Source organism: Rhynchophorus ferrugineus, unplaced genomic scaffold (assembly GCF_030347505.1).
Source record: "Rhynchophorus ferrugineus isolate W39M unplaced genomic scaffold, kcgeb_rfMv2 rfM3, whole genome shotgun sequence".
NCBI classification, from domain to species: domain Eukaryota; kingdom Metazoa; phylum Arthropoda; class Insecta; order Coleoptera; family Curculionidae; genus Rhynchophorus; species Rhynchophorus ferrugineus.
Window position 1 is genome coordinate 65,466,790 of NW_027472582.1, and position 17,024 is coordinate 65,483,813.

General features: G+C 32.9%; 3 protein-coding genes across 3 annotated transcripts; all 3 read left to right on the forward strand.

Annotated features, from left to right (window-relative positions):
- Nucleotides 1-762: 762 nt before the first annotated feature.
- On the forward strand, nucleotides 763-1,557 carry LOC143193701 (transcription factor sox-3-like). The gene has a single exon (XM_076400016.1). The coding sequence runs from the start codon at nucleotides 763-765 to the stop codon at nucleotides 1,555-1,557; it is 795 nt and encodes a 264-aa protein (XP_076256131.1).
- A 1,593-nt stretch (nucleotides 1,558-3,150) lies between these two features.
- LOC143193702 (transcription factor sox-3-like) lies at nucleotides 3,151-3,954 on the forward strand. Its single transcript, XM_076400017.1, has one exon. It carries the CDS (start codon nucleotides 3,151-3,153, stop codon nucleotides 3,952-3,954), a length of 804 nt encoding a protein of 267 aa, XP_076256132.1.
- A 10,000-nt stretch (nucleotides 3,955-13,954) lies between these two features.
- LOC143192695 (transcription factor Sox-2) lies at nucleotides 13,955-16,727 on the forward strand. The gene has a single exon (XM_076398187.1). It carries the CDS (start codon nucleotides 14,059-14,061, stop codon nucleotides 15,109-15,111), a length of 1,053 nt encoding a protein of 350 aa, XP_076254302.1. The 5' UTR covers nucleotides 13,955-14,058; the 3' UTR covers nucleotides 15,112-16,727.
- Nucleotides 16,728-17,024: the final 297 nt, after the last annotated feature.

Sequence of the window (17,024 nt, forward strand, 5' to 3'; positions counted from 1 at the left end):
ACTTTTCCTATAATGTAATTATATATAGTACATATATATATATATATATATATATATATATATATATATGTATATATATATATATATATATATATACATATGTACATATATATATATATATATATATATATATATATATACAACTTTAATTTATTTATATATAGAATTGAAATATGTTTTGAGATATATTATTTTATTATTTTCTGTCATTTCATATTATATATTATATTATAATTGGTTTATAATTACTTTATATCACGCTCTTATAACTTTAAACATTATTTTAATTGCTCCCCTTTTCATACCAATCAAATATTGATGGTCAATATTAATTTATACCTTTCCTATAATGTAATTATATATAGTACATATATATATATATATATATATATATATATATATATATATATATATACAACTTTAATTTATTTATATATAGAATTGAAATATGTTTTGAGATATATTATTTTATTATTTTCTGTCATTTCATATTATATATTATATTATAATTGGTTTATAATTACTTTATATCACGCTCTTATAACTTTATTTATTATTTTAATTGCTCCCCTTTTTGGGGATTATATCGTTTTATAACACCAATTAAATATTGATGGTCAATTGGTCAATATTATTTTATACCTTTCCTATAATCTAATTATATATAGTGCCTGAATAAGAGTTTAGCATTCAGTATTAGTTGGGATGGTAAAGTAGTGAGTGGTATTAAGTGTTCTAGTGAATTTTAGTAAATTGTTATCCATGGAATCGAACTGCGAACGAGTTAGTGCCTATAATAGGCCTCCTTATTCGAGTGGCCCGATAAACTCTTCGATGGGTTCTCTGGGTCAAGTATCTGTGCACCAGCTCTCTCAGAATATTTATTACCAGGCACAGAATCTGGTCCCAAATTTAGAGCGTGTTAAGAGACCGCTAAATGCGTTCATGATTTGGTCCAAGGGACAACGAAGGAAGATCTTACAGATATATCCGCAGATGCACAATTCGGAAGTATCGAAATGGCTCGGCGCCGAGTGGAGAAGATTAAGTGACTTAGAAAAGGGGCCATATCTGCAGGAGGCAGAACGATTGCGGCAGGTATATTTGACGGAAAATTTCAAGTATAAATACAAACCGAGAAGACAAAAACCAACATATCTTGGACAAGAGAATTATCAACCAGGAACTCCGAGTTTGTTGCCAGAGAGTGATGCTGGTAGAGTGGCGGCTTCGGCCGTTCAACACTCTTCTAACATGATACACTTTCCCAGCGTTTTTTATCAGCAATACTGCGATGAAAATTACTCTCGATATAACATGAACCAGATACCGTTAAATAAAAGTTTACCGCAGAAATATCAAAACGTTGGTTTACAACAGGCCGGCACCTCACACGGCATGATTCCGTCAAATTCGTCAGGACATAACACAGAACCTGAAGAAGACTGGATTAGTTCGTCAGCTGACGTCACATTAAAGCAGGATTTAGATATAAATGAAATGATTAGGATATATTTACCTGTCGGCAGATTGCAATCTATAGACATTCCGTTCTAACGGAACCGCTGATGCCCGTAACGCATACGTGAGTGTCACTGCTTGCTGCTGTAAAATTGACACATACTTTGCAATATGGCAGACCTCTTGGATACAAACAGATATCGCAGTATTCGTTCATGTAGCTGTTTAACTTAACACCGAATGAATACTGCTGTATATCACTTGTACCTTGAAACAACAAATATGTTATTGTTCATTTACGTTTTTGCAACAATATGATAAAAATGTGTGCTTAATTTTTTTTGCTTAGTTTTATTTGTATATAATTTTATCCTCTAACAAAGATTTTAAGAAGAAATTTTCATTAGCATTCAAGGCTATAATGTTTTAATGTATTTAATCGTTAATCTATTTGTCAATTTGTTTAAATATCAGCGGCGTTCTTCAAATTGTAGGTAAGAGTAAGCAAATCATCACATGCGGAGAGTAAATCTCCCTTAAAACTTATTATGATACTGCCAGTAAATTCAATTCTTTTCATACCACTGCTAAGTTTATTGTTAATTGTACAGTGTTTTACATTTTTAACAGATGTATAGGGAGTATTAATATATTAAACACATAAGTTTTGTAAACGTTGTTTTATTTTCTTCCATTGCTTGGCTCCGTCGCCAGGAATCCATGAACAAATGCAGTAAATTATGTTTCAATAAACAATTATCATTTTCATATATAAAAACATTAAATATAACCATCCTCGTTAATTTAAGTTGTTTGAATTATATTTAAGAACAATTTAAATTGAGATCAAATACGCGGCTTAATATAAATATCGGTCTGGTTGATAGTTATCCAACAAATATCGTAAATATAAAGGAAACTATAAAGGTAAAATAGAGAATTATGGAAGTGTAATTTCGTTTTTATGTTTTAGTAATAGACAAAATGCAAACCAAATATAAAAATTTATAATGCATTAATGGTTGTTTAGTGTAGTCTAGTTTGTTTGGGTGTAATTGAACATTTTAAAATTTATACTTATAATAATATCTCATGCGTATTCTAATAAGATGTCGACAGGAATCCATGAACGAATGCAATAAATTATGATTCAATAAACAATTATCATTTTCGTATATTAAAAAATATATAAAAAAATTCAAAGATCAAATACACGTCCTAATATAAATATCGATCGGGTTGCCAGTTATCCAACAAATATTGTGTTGGATAGGGGTCATAGTGTATTTTCAACGAAACATACTAGTAAACATGTGAGAAAAGATATATTTATATATATATATATATATATATATATATATATATATATACAACTTTAATTTATTTAAATATAGAATTGAAATATGTTTCGTGATATATTATTTTATTATTTTCTGTCATTTCATATTATATATTATATTATAATTGGTTTATAATTACTTTATATCACGCTCTTATAACTTTAATTATTATTTTAATTGCTCCCCTTTTCACACCAATTAAATGTTAATGGTCAATATTATTTTATACCTTTCCTATAATGTAATTATATATAGTGCCTGGATAAGAGTTTAGCATTCAGTATTAGTTGGGATGGTAAATTAGTGAGTGGTATTAAGTGTTCTAGTGAATTTTAGTAAACTGTTATCCATGGAATCGAACTACGAACGAGTTAGTGCCAATAATAGGCCTCCTTATACGAACGGCCCGATAAACTGTTCGATTGGTTCTCTGGGTCAAGCACCTATGCACCAGCTGTCTCAGAATAATTATGACCAGGCACAGAATCTGGTCCCAAATTACACAAATTTAGAGCGTGTTAAAAAACCGCTAAACGTTTTCATGATATGGTCCCAGGGACAACGAAGGAAGATGTTAGAGATATATCCACAGATGCACAATTCGGAAATATCGAAATGGCTCGGCGCTGAGTGGAGAAGGTTAAGTGACTTAGAAAAAGGACCCTATCTGCAGGAAGCAGAACGATTGCGGCAGGTACATTTGACGGAAAATCTCAAGTATAAATACAAACCGAAGCGACAACAGGCAACATATCTCCGACAAGTGAATTATCAACCAGGAACTCCGAGGTTGTTGCCAGAGAGTGATGCTGGTAGAATGGCGGCCTCGGCCGTTCAACTTTCTTCTAACATGATACACTTTCCCAGCGTTTTTTGTCAGCAATACTGCGGTGAAAATTACTCTCGTTATGACATGAACAAGATGCTGTTAGATAAAAGTTTACCGCAAAAGTATCAAAACGTTGGTTTACAACAGGCCGGCACCTCACACGGCATGATTTCGTCAGATTCGTCAGGACACAACACAGAACCCGAAGAAGACTGGATTAGTTCGTCAGCTGACGTCACATTAAAGCAAGATTTAGAAATAAACGATATGATTAGGATATATTTACCTGTCGGCAGATTGCAATCTATAGATATTCCGTTCTAACGGAACCACTGATGCCCGTAGCGCACATGTGAGTGTCACTGCTTGCAGCTGCTAAAATTGACACATACTGGATACAGATACAAATACAAATATGGATACAAACAGATATCGCAGTATTCGTTCATGTAGCTGTTTAACTTAACACCGAATGAATACTGCTGTATATCACTTGTACCTTGAAACAACAAATATGTTATTGTTCATTTACGTTTTTGCAACAATATGATAAAAATGTGTGCTTAATTTTTTTTGCTTAGTTTTATTTGTATATAATTTTATCCTCTAACAAAGATTTTAAGAAGAAATTTTCATTAGCATTCAAGGCTATAATGTTTTAATGTATTTAATCGTTAATCTATTTGTCAATTTGTTTAAATATCAGCGGCGTTCTTCAAATTGTAGCTAAAACTAAGCAAATCATCACATACGGAGAGTAAATCTCCCTTAGAACTTATTATGATACTGCGAGTAAATTCAATTCTTTTCATATCACTGCTAAGTTTATTGTTAATTGTACAGTGTTTTACATTTTTTAACAGATGTATAGAAAGTATTAATATATTAAACAGTTAAGTTTAGTAAACGTTGTTTTATTTTCTTCCTTTGCCTGGCTCAGTTATTTTTATAAATGATAAAAGAAATTTATTTTGAGAGTAAGGAAATCGCAATGAACGAATTTCCTTTAACACAATGTTATAGGTCAATTACTAAATTTTCATTAAGTTGTAAAATGAGTTGTGTAAACTTGTTGTAAACAAAAAATGCGATACTGTATCCAGGACGTTCCGAATGCAGGCTCTGAGACGTGCAGCGAATGTGTTAAATACCTGCGATTTATTCCTTATTTAAAAATCAAATACACCCTTTGTGGTTTATCGTTATTTACATCGGCAATACCAAACTATCAATATGCATAAAATGACTACGTACTGTTTATGTGGAGATATTTGACTCAAGAAAGATGAACTATGGCCTATACATATATGTTAAGATTTTTCTTATAATATGGGTCCTTTGCGATTTATTTTCATCTAAGAATTCGACTTATAACATTCCATAATTTATCAAAAAAATTTGTGGGTGCGTAACTGAGCATTTTAAAATTTATAATTATAATAATTCCTCATGCGTATCCTGATAATCCGTCGCCAGGAATCCATCAGCGAATGCGCACTGTCATTTATCGTAACAGAGCAGAACGTGGCAGCATTTCAACGTATTTTCGTGCTTATAGGCACGTGAAGTCATCACCATCGCCGTCGATCACGTGAGTTTGTCGGGGTGACATGCCGACAACGAGACAAAATTGTAGTTTTCTATTTAAATGACAGGTCTGCCGAGACTCAACCAGCGTAAAATAAAAGCGAGCGTCACTTGGAAACTCATTATTGTCTTTTATTTGATTGTAGACATTTTATCAGTCAATCAAGAGTTTCCAAGCGACGCTCGCTTTTATCTAAGTATGTGGCAAGGAACAGACCTTAGTCACGCCAGTAACCAAGCTGGGTTAGACCGGATATCTTCTACGATGTTATCCAGGTTCACCTATCAGTTATCTTAATGTCGATAATAAATACATGAATCTAATTTTAAACTTAACCTACTACAAAGAGTAAAACTGGAAAGTTTGTGCTGAGTTAAGAGTTGTTTCCAAATTGTTTGCAAAGTTTGTGGGATAGTAGATACACCAAAAATCAATATGAAGTTAAAGATTAGTCAAAGAGAGCTAACTATGTATTAAATTATTACACAAGAAAGAGTGATTCCTCCATGATTACATATAAAATTTGGTAAAATGGCCATGGATAAAAATGTTAAAGGATTTTAGAATTTAGAAACTTTCTCTTAAATATTGTTGAATTGATTGAAAAATCTTTAAAAAGTTGAATCAAGTATTGCTAAATTAAAAGAGGTAATTTTTGTTAGCCCACAAATTTTTAGTGATTAACTTGTTACAAAATATTATAATGATGGGGTTCAGAATATCTTCAAAACGCATTCTTTGCATTGCCATTTCAATTTTTTAATTGATTTTTTTTATGTTGGAATGTTGGAATGGTGAGTGGCAAACAAGGTAAAAGCTTTCACCGGGATGTAAAAGAGATGGAAGAGCGTTATCAAAAAAGTTGGAATACCAAAATGTTAGCATATTGCTACTGGTTTGTAATGAAAGAGGATTCTCCTGATCACGGGAGGAATACCTAAGGTTTCGTCATTTTCTTTCAGAATATGTGGGTCATTTTTTCTATTAACCATTTAAACCTTAGCTATTACGATTCAATGTTTATTTATAAATATATATTACTATTTTATGAAAAAATTAATAATATTAATAAATAAATATGATTTAGAATTGTTATATAATCTCTAGTTGCTCGTAGTATTTTCATTTATGATAACTTTAAAATGGTACGAGTTACAAAAAATAAAATGTATTACATTAAAGAAAGAGTTTTCTTGTTCAGCCGGCAGAATATTACAAAAAATCGTTGTTGTAATATTGTTGAACCAAAAAAAAAATGCCACACAAAGTAATTATCCTGGAAACCTAAGTAATTTTATTTTAAATCGATATTAGGTAAATTAATTACAATTAAAAATATGAAAATATTATCGATGTAATTAAATAAAATGCAGAAGAAAATTACAGAGACTTTTCAGCTGTGCAAACAGTCTTATTTAATAATCTTTTAAGAGCTTAATATAAAAACACTTTGTATATTCTTTGGAATATCAAATCCCATGGTTGTCTAATAGAACATGTAAATGTAAATAACTTTTATTAGTCAACATTAATAAATTTAATGAGAATGGAAATGTCGCATCCCTTAAGTCTCACGTGCTGTTGTACTTCTACGTCAGCTCTTTTGTATGTTGCACAAGTCTGCCCCAACACTTTATATTTTTGTATTACTTCCTGCTTTACTGCTTGCTCATTGGGATCCAGATAACTGTTGTTCATCCTCTGCTAAATATTGAGCATATTTCTTTCTGCAATATATCCATCACCTCTATATTGTTGCTTGTTTTTCCCCATAATTGAACGCCGTATGTCCAGATTACCTTGATGATAAATTTGTATAGCACCATCAATTACCAATTTACCTTACCGAACCTGCTGTCGTTCTTGTTTACGCTTAAACCAGATATATTTCAGTCAAGTTGATCTACACTTCAAGTCAACGCCCAAGTAGTTTGCATGTTTCTCTTCTCAAAGTATGTGAGTAGTGAGTAAGTACCTCTATTCTTCATTTCTAACCACTTTTCGATTTTATTCAGATGACATTCGGCTTGGAATGTAACGGTTTTGCGTCAGAAAATAACAGATAAATTGAAAAATCCCCGGCCTACCATAGTAAAACACTAAATAGTTTTTTGCAATATTAGTTTCTTTTATTCAACATAATTCACTTCAAAAGTGACACACTGATTATAGCGACCCTACAACTTTTCACTGCCATTCTTGTAGTATCATTTGTCCTTTGCTTCAAAATATACCTCAGTTTCGGCGACCATCATTCGACGAAATTTTCTTCTCAGCGAGCATTCTTTTGAGAACTGAGAATAGGAAATAGTCGTTGGAGGTTACATCTGGAGAATACGGTAGATGAGGAGGTAATTCGAAGCCCACGGACTTTCGTCATCATTTTCAACATTTTTTGGGCGTCCACTGCGTTCACCTTCCTCGATGCTGATTTCACCACTTCTAAACTTAGCATACCAATTCTTGATGGTTAATTTGCCTGGGGCAGAGTCCGGAAGCTCGATCTCAAGCCAAACTTTTGCTTGAACTGTATTTTTCCCTTCAAAAAGCAATAATAAAAATTTTATCGACACGTGAAATCCATTTTTTTCACAATAACAAAAGTTGCTTTACTCAAAATGTTATAATTCACAAACTAATGATCTGACAGCTGTCAAATTTATACAGGCATCTTTTGAGGGTCAGGGCAAACTAAAAAATATATGGAATCAATTCTAGTAAGGCCATCTATGTGTCCGGACGGAGACTTTTCATTATTGAGATGGCCGCAGTGCCATCAGTGTAGGTCATTGCGTCCTCACTAGTTGGAAGTTCCACAGTGTAAATCAGGCACCTACTCTGATTAGGTCCTCTTACTGTTGCGATAGTTGCTAGTTCGTTCGGTATTGCTGGGGCGTTGATGCAAAATTTACATTTATGATTGTTTATATTTGTGATGTCCAAGCGGTGAGGGTGCATAATCTGACAAGGAGAATGATCTAAGTCCGTCAGTAACCAGACAGGGTAAAACCGGATAATTTCTTACCTTAATATAGCCGTTTGAAGGCCACATTAAATATTAGGTCCAATCCAGATAAACTCTAGTTGGTAAAAGCGAGAATCTAAAATGTAAAAAAAAGGATAATAAAGCGGAAATAACATAAAATGATTTGACATTTCTTGATTTGTTTGACCAAGCAGAAATTAGAAAGTCACCGACATTTTAGCAGCAACATCTAAAAATGAAGACCGCTATAATGATCCCTTCGAATTTTAATATCAATAACAATGATCTTTATAATATTATACTTTACATTATGTGAATTCTATCTCGCCTAATTCGATAATAACTTCATATAGGTGGTTTAAGTATAGTTACATAAGGAACACTACAATTACTATAAAACGTATTTTAGTACTCAAAAAACTCTTGTATATATCTTAATATAATCTATCTAACAAAACGCATTCAGACAATCGCCATTGTATTATATACTCAATTCACTTACACACGAATATATATATATATATATATATATATATATATATATATATATATATATCCATTATGATTTCATACTGATAATTAAATAGTTCCTTATATAAAATATGATTTATACCACAACTTCATATTTAATGCGTAAACGAACTTTATAAATTCAACGTATTGTTCAAAACTTAACAATTAAATATTGATGCCTTGGTGTGTACTAGTTGTGGATTCAAATTCCATGGAGTTATGTTTGCAAATTTAAGTTAGTTTTAGTTTAGGTTAGTAATTTGAGTTATGTTTGCAATAGTCAAAATCCAAAAGAAATACTAAAATCTATAACATGTATTATATATTATCATATATTTCGTAACTTATCAATTAATAAGGTGGCTTGTTTATTATTAATATATTATATATTACCCAGTATTATTTGAATATCTTCTACAAAAGAGAGCTAAATTATATTATAAATATATTGAGTAGTTTTGCACATTCTGTAATATAATTATCCAATTATTTTTTTACTCAGTAACTTGGATTTTTAGTGACTATTTTTCACAAGCACAATTTCAGAACCATGCCATAGCAGGATAAAATCCTGCGAGTAACAGTAAAGAAAACGTCATGTCGCCTTAACCATTGCATCCGACAACTCGGCTATAAGTTAGTTGTTTTGGAGTTACTTGACAGACACATAGATGGCGCTAATAAAATTAAATCCATATGTTTTTTAATTAGCCCGAAACCTCAAAAGATGCGTGTATTAATTTGACAGCTGGCGGATCATTACTTTGTGAATAATAGCACAAGTTTAGACGTGGTGAAATGAATACCGAAAAAGGTGAGCGCAGTGGACGCCCAAAAGAGGTTGTTATCGACAAAAACATTTAAAAAATTCACAAAATGATTTTGAATGACCGTAAATTTAAATTGAATGAAATAGTAGACACTCTAAAGATATCAACTGAAAGTGTACATCATATCATTTACGAATATTTGGGTATAAGAAAGCTCTTTGCAAAGTAGGTACTGTGCGAGCTCACATTTGACCAAAAACAACGAAATCGATGGCAAAAATCCATCAATTGGGCTTCGAATTGTTTCCTCATCCACCTTATTCTCCATATCTGGCCCCCAGCAACTATTTCCTGTTTTCAGATCTCAAAAGAATGCTCGCTGGGAAGAAATTTTCGTCGAGTGAAGAGGTGATCGCCGAAATTGGGGCCTATTTTGAAGCAAAGAACAAATCATGCTACAAAAATGGTGTCGAGAAGTTGGAGGATCGCTGTAATCAGAGTATCACCCTTGAAGGGTATTATGTTGATTAAAAATTACTAATTTTGCCAAAAAAATTTATTTTACTATGGTAGGCCGGGGACTTTTCAATTAACCTGTTACAACGTTATACAACAAATCAGACATACACAAGAAGTCCGCATTTATGGCACCACCGCTTCACGGAAAGATTCGCCATACAGAATGGCAGAGTCAGTTTCGTCAGGATGCAATACAAAATCCGAATTGAAGTTGTCTAGTTCTGGCCTGTATCACTCAGAGAGACTCACTGTTTGGTACAGCTCAAATTCACGTATCCCTGCAGTATTAAAGAAGTTTTGGACATAAACATATACTGCTGCATACTGCTGTGTAAATATTACTTCTAAACACGTATTATCCGTCAGTGTCAACTGTAAACACATCGGTTCTATCATCAAAACGACAAATATTTTATTCGTCATTTACATTTTCGCTAAACAAAGTTTATTATCTTCATTATCAAAAATATTACGCTTTAGTTTCTTGTTGGAAATATAATTCCAAGGTTACATTATAAACCCCTGACGTGCACATTTAAACAATATGTTAGTTATATATTAAAAGATATCTATTGTTTTATATCTAAAGGCCTGATATTAAAAATGTGTTTGACATTTTATGTTTTATTTCATATACTTTTTTGCCCACAAGCTAACACATTACAATAACGAATAAAAATGTTAAGAACAAAATCAGTTATTGCAAAACAAATTTTTGTTAACATTCAAGACTATTTCATTCTTTTTTATTTAATTGTTAATCTATTTATTTGTTTTTTTGAGTTACGGTGGCCTTATTCATATTATTGGTTACTGCAAGCAAATCAACACATGCGAAGTGTAAGTCTCCTTAAGACTTATTGTGGTACGACCTCTAAATGCAGTATCTGTATTAGCTCTGCTAAAATATCTATATAGGCTTATAATTTCCAGTTTAAATTTATTGTTAATTATACAGTGTTTTACAGTTTTTAGTCAAATTATCGCAAAATGTTCAGAAGGCGTTATTTTATTTTAACCAAAACAAAAAAAAACAAAAAGATTTAATTCTGCAAGCTACCGGACACAATGTTGTCTCGGGTAGCCTAGTGTTATAAATTTGAAAACGAAAGGTATTCACCAAGACTGTGAATGGCCATTATTAATACAAAAATATTAAAATTTCATTCAGAAACTGCAAAAATTGAAAAATAAAAGTTTTGAAGTAAGAATATGCTAATCGAAAGTTTTTCACTACTTTGAAAAACAACATAATATGAAATTAACGTGTTTTAAACACGACCAATTTACTCTTTATTGAAACACAACACATTTTGTGATTTATGATAATTTTATACTGACAATTAGTTCATGATTTATACAAATAGTTTTCGGTATATAAAAAAGCATTAAAGTTTTGACAATTTCATATTTCTAAACGAACTTTTTGCATTACACATTTTCTTCCAAACTTCAATAAAGTATTACTGTATTTAATTATTTCTATATTTTCCACGCAAGCATGAGACATGGTTGCAAATGTCACTAAAAATCAAGAAAATGATGTCACTAAAATCTATATGCGTGTATAAATAATATCCTATATATTGAAAATTATTATGTAACAGGGATTTTTTTTTATTTATATATTACCTAGTATTATTTGAATATTTTATACGAATGAAAACCAAATTACTTCTTAAAAATATTGACTAGTTTTGCATATTCAATAAAATATTATCAATTTAATTTTACTAAAGCTATAGCAAATAATTTCATTTCATTTCAATTTCGCATAATTAGAATTTAGAGGTTTCAGATACACTGCTGTTACAGTAGCTATCATTAACAAACATAACTTTAAAATCCTGCCCTACCAGGATAAGGTCCTGTGACTATCACAACAATAGGAAAAGTATTATATTCTCTTGACCATTACATCAACCAATCCGAATATTAATGAACAGCTTTAGAGATTCAATGAGATAATTTCACTTACCAAATAAAATACATAGTCTATTCAAAACAGCAGCGCAATTACGTGATCTAAATTGATGACGTCAAAACGTGGCAATGTTGCCGCATCAAATCTGAGTCTTAGTTCATTTTGACTATAATTATAATTAGACTATTTTGAATTAAAAATTATATCATTAATTTAAAAAATACTATTATAAAATATAAATTATTTTAACATTACAGTTCATCTGAAGCATATATTATCAACAGACTTAAAACTACAATTAATTAGACTGTTATAATAGTTTGGAAGTTAAAGTTGTGTTTTAATATATTTAAATTATTTTCTTTTACATAACACCTACGAGTTCGAGCTCCAGGCGCGTTTTTATCTAGTGGTATACCCTAGAGGCGTAATCCGCCTAATTAACAATTATATATCCAATTAATATGTCTTACTTTCATTAGGGAGCATATTTACCTTTTACGCTTAGTTCTTATTTCCTTCGGTACAGTGTTTTCTTGTAAAGCCATTTGGGTATCACTGTATTTCTCATTAGTTCAATTTTAACCAAATCCTCATGCATATTCTGAACAATTACATACATATTTGTGTGTGTATAGATAAATCTTTCACACTCTACAATAAGATTTCCTACAGTTATCTTCAGTCTCATCTCAAGGCAAGATAGAAGAAAATGGAAAAGGGAAAAAGGAAAAGAAAAAGATACAGAAAATTTCATTAAAGCGAATAACTAAGCTGTTATCTAACATTTGTTGACAATTCCATCATTTGTCAAAGATTTCTTCTGAATACAAATATTGAAACAAAATGTTTTCTTTGATTTTATTGTCTGCTCCATTCTATCTCTTCGTAGGTTATATTTACACCATTTAAATCCTATATTACCCAACCTTCTCTACGAAAGGATGCTCATTTCAAAGGATTAATATTTTCCTCTGTTTATATTAATAACACTACTCACTGTTTTCATACTTTTCATATATTTAATATCTGATAAAGCTAACATCAAATTTATCTCAGTTCGTCGTCCCCTTTGTATAAGGACGGTCTCTTTTCGGTATCCATACTAATATGCAATGCGGCTGCAGCACGCTAAAAATACATATTTTCAATAAAAATCGCAGCAACTTAGTTGCTAAAAAGGAATTTCTGTATTTTGTGATTTATAACCTGTAGTTACTATAATTAAAAATCTGAAAATTTTTGCAGACATTTGACAACCGGACGACTTTGGCAGGCTGATTCTGTTAGATGTTCGAACTTGTTAGAAAGCAACATACCTTTTTAAATAGAATAAAATGAGAAGGAAATTATTTTAAATAGATTATTTATAATAAATTTGCACATCTGCGTCTTTTTAAAATCATCCCTTTTAATGTTTGGATTTACAATGCCTATTACACGCTTGCCAGGCCTATTTTTTTCTATCGGACTAAATAATGTGAAATAATTTTGAAATGAATTAAAAAAATGTAATAAAAGATTAAAAGACATTCTTGATAATGTTGAAATTCAGTTAGAAAGCCGGTCGAAATTGTATAAATACCCTTGGAAATTATCGATTGATGAAAGGGCTGACTTTAAGGCGTCTTAATGCAACTTCGGTGTAATCTTGTCGAAATATAGCCGTAGCGATTTTTGCTCGAATTCCTAGCAACATTTCACGACGTAAGGAGCAGCTCATTAATTAGAGATTTTTAAGCACAAAATGATGCGCTTATATTAATTAATTATTATTGCTACGTACAACGACATGCCGTAAAAATACCCGCTAGGTATAATTAGTAATCGGCCAAATAATTAGTAAACTGTTGGTCGCGCGCACGCCGCGGCGCTGCCCGTCCAACGGCTGGAGGGGAAAGGGAGAGGGGCGGAGCCGGGCGGTCGACGCGCCGTACCATTGGCCGGTCGGAAACATGGCAGGCGTTGCTGTCAGACAGGTAGAGTGGTGGGGCCCCCTCGAAACACAAACTGGGCCGGTTTGTTCTCAAACATAACACAGTACCAGTTCGGAACGCGAACTTGCGAGTGGTCGTTAAGTGTTAAGTGTTTAAGTGAATCTGTCAAACTGTTTTCACAACAAGAGGAGATGTTAACGATGGAATCGGACCTCAAAGGAGGTAGTCTGCACGCGACTATGCCACCCCATCACAGTATACAGAGTTACGGTTCGCTCGGTTCTCTGGGCCAAGCTCCCATGCACCAGTTGTCTCAGCATCCGCATCAGATCCATCACCAAACCCAGGTGCCTCAGTTGCACCATCAGCAACAGAATCATCACCAACAACCGCCGTCGCAACATAACCAGGCGGCTAATAATAACAACACCAGTAAGGCGCAAAATATAGAGCGGGTTAAGAGACCGATGAACGCTTTCATGGTTTGGTCCAGGGGACAACGGAGGAAGATGGCTCAGGAGAATCCGAAGATGCATAATTCGGAGATATCGAAGAGGCTCGGTGCCGAGTGGAAGTTGTTGAGTGAATCGGAAAAGAGACCGTTTATTGACGAAGCGAAAAGACTGCGGGCGGTACATATGAAGGAGCATCCGGATTATAAATACAGGCCGAGACGTAAAACAAAAACGCTGTTGAAGAAGGACAAATATCCGTTGGGTACTCCGAGTTTGTTACCGACTAGTGATGCTGGTAGAACGGCGGCTTCGGCGGTTCAACAAGTGACCGCGCGCGATATGTATCAAATGCCGAACGGATATATGCCCAACGGGTACATGATGCACGATCCCAGTGCTTATCAACAGCAATACGGTGGTGCAAATTACGCTCGTTACGACATGAGCCAAATGCAACACCAGGCCTACATGAACGGCGGTTATGGGGCTTACGGCACCACCGCCATCCCTCAAGGTTCGCCATACGGGATGCAACAAGCCGGATCGTCACACAGTCCATCGGGATCCAGCATAAAATCCGAACCGGTATCGCCAAGTTCTGGCCTGCACACGCCTACACCCGGCGGTATGAAACGGGAATACGCGACCGGACAGCAACAAGGTGATTTACGTCAAATGATCAGCATGTACTTGCCCACCGATGGTTCCCAGCACATACAACATCATCAGTACAACTCGTCGCCGGATCCCATGGGACCGGGACCTCTGGCGCCCCTGGCGCATATGTGAGAGCCACTGTTTGCGGCCCCCGAAATTGACGTGCCGCCTATATAAATATGTGATGTAAATTTCTCCAGAACCTTTGGATTTGTATATAGTTTCGTTTATTCCGTAAATCGGTTCCTTATACCGCCGCAGTATTCCAGAAGTTTTGGATATAAACGGATGTGGCAGTTTTCATTCATGTAAGTGTTCAACTTAGCTTGCCAATTATCGATGACGCGTCGGTTGTTATTATCACCCGTCACGCTCGCGACCTCACTTTTGCCAACGTACGACACAGTTGGCAATCTAAGTTGCTCAAGTAAACTGCAAATTTAGTACAAATTCAATATAGAAACTTTACTTAATTCACAACAAACATTAAGCAAAGTCTTGCTCAGAACACTGAATGAACATTGCTGTAAATAATACCTGTAAATACGCATTATCCGGAATCTATCTACGGCATCCTGTCCCGTTCTACCATAAACACGACAAATATTTCATCGTGCAATCACAATATCACCCAAATCGATTAAATATACTCGAAAGAACGGGCAATATTTTTTAAAATAAGTCAGATTTGTTTCAGCCCAATCGATACACCAAACCCATTGTAAATATGTAATATAAAAAGCTTCCTCAAATAAATTTCGATTGGTTCAATTTCAGCATACGCATCTTTTCCGTATAACAAAGTATATTATCTTTATTATCAAAAATAATATGCTTTGTTTCTTGTTGGAAATATAATTTAATGTTACATTATAAACATCTGACGTGTATATTTGCACATTATTATTTATTGTTATATATTAACAAAAATCTAGTTTGTTATATTTAAAGGCCTGATATCAAAAATGTATTTGTAATTTTATGTTTTATTTCATATAATTTTTTACCCTCAAACAAACACGTTAAAATGACGAACAAATGGATTAACAACAACAAAATTAATTATCGCAAAACAACTTTATGATTTATATAATCGTTCATCCATGTGTTCGTTATAAGCGGTTTGAATGACAACATATACAGAGTGTAGGGATTAATTCTATCCATTTTGTATATATACAAAAGGTAATCTTTTATATTAAGTAGGTTCCTTTTAAGGCTTAATCCCGATATTCTCTCATAGTTTTTAGTAATTTATTTTGCCCTTTTAATTATTTATTTGATTCATTTGTTTTAGAAATATTTTACAGGAAATATTATCATGGTTTTAATTCGTTCTCCGTCTCGTCTCGTGCTTGCTCTAAACTCATTCGTACATATCAAATATGTTATTGTTTCTGTTCAGGAAAGGAAAATTACTGGAAATGTTTCACCGTTACTCATTGCTCAATGTTTAGGTTGAATGTTTCTAAAACAAATCAATTATTCAACGAGTACTTTGGTGGCAAATTATCGACAGTGTACCCGCCCCAGTTTGTGATGATAAACAGGTTGTTAATTGTTGAACGCTTGTTATAACAAACTTTGGGTAGTCTCCCTTAAGACTTATTGTGATACGGGCTGCAAATGCAGTTTTTGTAATATCACTGCTAAACAATGTACATACGAATGTAATGTAAATTTTAAGTTTATTTTTAAATGTACAGTGTGTTACAGTTATTAGTCGATGGAACGAAATTGTGAATATATAAAATTGACAAGTTTAAATGACGTTGTTTTATTTTGTTCCTCCGCCTGACTCAATGGGTTAAATGTTAAAATAGATTAATTTTGTACACCGCCCGCGACGAATTAATCTCTGTACTACGCATCATTGGGGCAAGTTAAATAGTAATTAAATAAACTGAAAATGTCAAAATCTTTGAATGATCATATTGACCTTAAAATATTAAGATTTCATTCAAAAGCGGCAATAAATATATAAAAATCCTTAAAATTTAAAAGCTTCAAGATAAACATATTTTTATTAAAAGTTAATTTTCAGT

What these genes read in the sequence shown, in the direction of transcription:
- LOC143193702 (XM_076400017.1), top strand. Translation starts at nt 3,151, where the DNA reads ATGGAATCGAACTACGAACGAGTTAGTGCCAATAATAGGCCTCCTTAT.
- LOC143193701 (XM_076400016.1), top strand. Translation starts at nt 763, where the DNA reads ATGGAATCGAACTGCGAACGAGTTAGTGCCTATAATAGGCCTCCTTAT.
- LOC143192695 (XM_076398187.1), top strand. Translation starts at nt 14,059, where the DNA reads ATGTTAACGATGGAATCGGACCTCAAAGGAGGTAGTCTGCACGCGACT.